General features: G+C 37.6%; 1 protein-coding gene across 1 annotated transcript; it reads right to left on the reverse strand.

Annotated features, from left to right (window-relative positions):
* Positions 1–676: 676 nt before the first annotated feature.
* LOC106159934 (matrilin-3-like) lies at positions 677–3,985 on the reverse strand. Its single transcript, XM_087010768.1, has 5 exons — positions 3,966–3,985; positions 3,119–3,350; positions 2,513–2,681; positions 2,058–2,216; positions 677–1,283 (listed from the first exon to the last, which is right to left on the reverse strand). The coding sequence occupies exons 1-5, from the start codon at positions 3,983–3,985 to the stop codon at positions 979–981; spliced, it is 885 nt and encodes a 294-aa protein (XP_086866894.1). The 3' UTR covers positions 677–978.
* Positions 3,986–4,421: the final 436 nt, after the last annotated feature.

Genomic DNA, 4,421 nt, shown 5'->3' on the forward strand with positions numbered 1-4,421 from the left:
GGAGAAAAAGAAAAGGGGTGTCATTATGCGGTCATCTTGGAACAGTATCACATGGACATGTCTGGTCTTGATGAGCTTGACCATTGGTCACGTGGATCATTTTTCCTATCGCCCCGCAAGTGCTGATGGACTCGGAAATGCGGTGAGTGCAATTATGTTTAGAAATGTCTATCTCCGCCCTATAAGTAAACGATTTCTTTGAGCTGTTGAATTGCAGTGTTGTTACGACCACGTGTTATGCACAGCTTTTGGAATAAATCTCATTGAAAATTTCAGCGTCTGTCCTGGCTACTAAAAGCTGTAAGGGGATAATTAACTGTCGCGCGCTTGACTGACTGCAATTTAGCGTGAACCCCCAGGGAGTTAGGTCGATCCGGATGGATCGATCTAAATCTCTGGGAATGCACTCTAATACAGTATGGCCTCAAGACTTGTTTGTATAAGTCGGGGTGGGGACATATTGCATAAGTATCGAATTTTTAGCAATTTTGAACCACTGTCGTTCTTTGTCATCATACCAATGAAGCATTGTCTCAATCGATTTACCACAGTAATGAATATGTTCCACCTTGCACGATTGAAAAAAAAATGGACAGCCAGTTTAAGAACGCATTGCCTCAATCACTGAACAGAAGACATCACTGAGTCTCTTTGACAAGTAAAAACATACAAATGCTTTGTAAAAAAGTTTAAAAACTGGCTTTATTATTGGCGTGAAGAGTGTCTCTTATATTCTTCAAACTAAATGTTTTAATTTTATTTATTTAAACGTCAGTCTACGATTGTACATTGAAATCGGACAAGACAAAACAAAACTAAACCATTGATCTTGTCACATAACCTTTGAATGAATTTAGTCCAACTGGATAAAAATTTTATCATTATGAAAAGGAAAAGACTGAGTTCATTTTGTGGAATTTAATTCCGACGATTTGCAAGATTTATCTTCAGTTTGATTTATCACCACGTAGAGTTACACTAGTGCCGTCCTGCCATTGCCCTTGCTCTAGCTTGCGCCATCGCGGCTCTGGCCTTGGCCAACGCTCTTCCTCTCGCTAACGCTCTAGCTTTAGCTGCTGCAGCCGCTCTTGCCATCGCTCTTGCCTTAGCTTGAGCTCTTGCTTTTGAAGCAGCCTCAGCCCTCGCCAATTCCAGCGTTCTCTCGTTGATGCCCAGCAAAGCTTCGTACGATTCAATGTCGAAGATACAGTCGTACACTGCAATATCTTTTATTTCCTTCCAGTTTATATTGTTCCCTATGCCAACAACGCAAATTTCTACTCCTGAAATAAAGTAGAAAGAGATTTATTTCAATCTCCAATATTAAGTGTTATTATTAAAATGCAAAGGCGAGATAGCACCTTAGCCAGTTTAAGAACGCATTGTGCCTCTTTTGTAAAAGAGAAATTATATATTCCCATTTTAGACTTGAATTTTTCTATTTTATTATTATTTTTTTCGATGTAGGGTGCGTTCAGATTCACACATCGTGCCAGTACTAGCTAGAACTTAGCAGGGAATTCCTGCTAAATTGCAATCAATGGAATCAGCTTAATCAGCACGCCATAGCTGATTACATGTACCCCCTAGCTGCTGGAGTAGGCGCGTCATACAATTAAGCTGATTCCACTAACTGTACTTAAGCGAGAATCCCCCTCAAAGTTGGACCGACCCAGATAGTACGATGTGTGAATCTGAATGCGGTCACAGTAATATGTTTTAGAGAATCATATTTGAAGCGTTTAAGAAAAACAGTAAAAACAGTATGGGTAATAGAAGTTTTAGATTTCCAACAAGTGTCAAGTCAAAGATGTGTGCATGAGTGTCAGGATTCAAGTTATTTAACTATTTGAACTTCAAAGATGTCCTAATTAAAGACTCTTAATATAAAGAAAACGTAGATCACTTCTCTAGAAAAATTTTAAGTCTCGCGAGATCAGTAAAATTGTTAGGTGAAAGCCACACACTTGCATGTCCCAGTTAATGATTATTTATCAAGCTACTACTGTACTTTTGTGAATGTCATACTGCGTGTTGATAGTGAATTAACCACTTACCATTCTTCTTCAGCTCGTCTGCTGGGATTTTTGGATTCCCGCCTCTGTTTGACTGCCCGTCAGTTATGACCCACACTACTTTCACATTTTCCCTCACTCCATATTGATCAAAATGTTTCTTGGCCAATCTCAGTGCATCAGCCGTAGCTGTGGAACCGCCTAATATACGGATACAAATAAGGTACAAATTAGATTTCGAAAAAAATGTACATGTAATTAAAAAAAAAAGCCGTTTTTCAACAAATTACCATTCAAAATTTCATCATCTTATTTTGAGTATTATTTGAACCTTGTTGCACAGTTTACGTCATATTAGAATATAAACCTCAAAAATGTCAACATTAGCATTTAGTTTGAAATTTCATTTTAACAGTGGGACTATTTATTTTAGAAAATTCGCCCTCAGCGTTTTGTTTTAAAGATACCGTATTTAAAGCGAATATTTACTGCCTTACCATTGTCGTAATCGATTTTCCCGACTGCTGCTTTGATGGCCGCTGCACTACTATATTGGCGTAGAGTGAACTCCACATGAGTTTTGGCCGGAGATGAAAATTCTATCAGTCCAACGTGGGTTCCTGATGGGGTAGTCTTCGTCTTCAAATCAATTACGTCCACTTGTACCTGTGTTTTGAAAAAAAAAAAAAAAACGTTTATAAGATGGTAAGGGCTGATAGTTTGATTTACTTTCTAAATGTACAGTCGCAATGTAGGTGATGCATATATCAGATACAGACACTTAAGGAAACCGACATTTAATATTAATCTTACTGAAATTCCTTTCAAGATCTGGACACTGATAAAAATAATTCCGTAGCTTTCGTTGTGATGCCCGATGTGCAAATTTCATACATCTTATTCCTTCATAGTATCTTTTCGTGGAAAAATTCTTATTGCACATTAACGCATCACCCAGGATCGATTTTCAATAATGTTCTTGCATAAATAATTGAAGTGTGTAAATAATTTTTTGATGATATATCAGTTTATCGATAAATTAATTAATAAGTTTATTTATTTATTTATTTATTTATTTATTTATATACCAAGCTATAGCTTACCTGTATCCCTTTCTTCGCCTTGTCAAAATGCTCAGATCCAATACTACCGCTGCTGTCCAGAACGTACAGGAAATCCAGATTGGGGGTCACGTAGGTAGTTGTTGCCCCCCTTGATGTTCCCCTTGGCCCTGCCGGTCCTCTTACAGAGGGGCCACCGGGACCTGCCGGTGTCCAATGACACAGAGAGATTTTTAGTCGGATCACCGACCTGCTGACTCTGTGTGTGGGAAGCCTGAATGGAATTATGTAACGTCAAGGTTGGATGACAAGTTATCAGAGATGTTAGAATAATTGCCATCCATACTGTAAGTTGAAAAGTACAGACAGATATTCCTTTGGCAGCATGGGACGGTGAAGACGGCAGAGATACTGAGGATAAGAGACACTTGTTTTACTTATATGGAAGATGTTTGCCTCCAAGACATTTCATGCTGATGCCATTTGATCTGGGGAATAAAACGGATGATAAATCTTGATGCAATAGGGAGCGAACAACCACGTGGCCACTGACGAAAAAGATGGTCATTTCCACCAGGTTGGGAACAGTTTATCTTTGTCTTTTGATTTTGGTATGGATAATGACACTTTGTGGAATTGTTGAAGGTTGGGATTCAAGTGGAGGGGCTTACAACGAACGCGGTAGTAGCATAATGTTGATGTTGTACAGTAAATGGAAGACAGGCGTATTTATGATAGTCAGGATATGCGTCACCAAGAAACTAGTGATAAAAAGAATTGTGACTGACTTACATGTAAGTGAAACTGTGCTATTATTGTCGTTCAACCGAGTTATTACACCATCCATGCAATCTCATTTTTTGTCCTAAGAATCAATTACTTCCCATACCTTCGTGTGACTAGATTCATACCATATAGTACATAGCAGTAAATAGATTCTTCTTGAGAAAAAGATTACTGTTATCTGTATTGGTTTATATAATTGTAATGTGAATAAATTTGTTTAAAATATTGAATTCTTTCATCATCTGTATACACGTGGTCGACTTGTCGTCGTATTGTAAAATTGCTTTATTTATTTTACCCAAAAATGCCTCCAAATTTTGAACAAGCAATCGCGTTGCATCTATCATTCAGCAGTTAGATAAAATTTACCGAGTCTTGGTTTTAATAGTCGTAACCTCATAAACGCTTTCTAAAATAGAAAAAAATCCTAGCTATACTGTTGACTGATATTACCTTTAAAATAATTATTTCTTGAAACTGCTTAACTACGCTGCATTGTTAATTTCAGTTCAGTTCAATGTTCATTTGAATTTTTTTAATCTTTTAATCCCGCCTCATT

The sequence above is a fragment of the Lingula anatina genome, chromosome 4 (assembly GCF_051362555.1).
Source record: "Lingula anatina isolate TDL-2025a chromosome 4, LinAna3.0, whole genome shotgun sequence".
Taxonomy (NCBI): Eukaryota; Metazoa; Brachiopoda; class Lingulata; order Lingulida; family Lingulidae; genus Lingula; species Lingula anatina.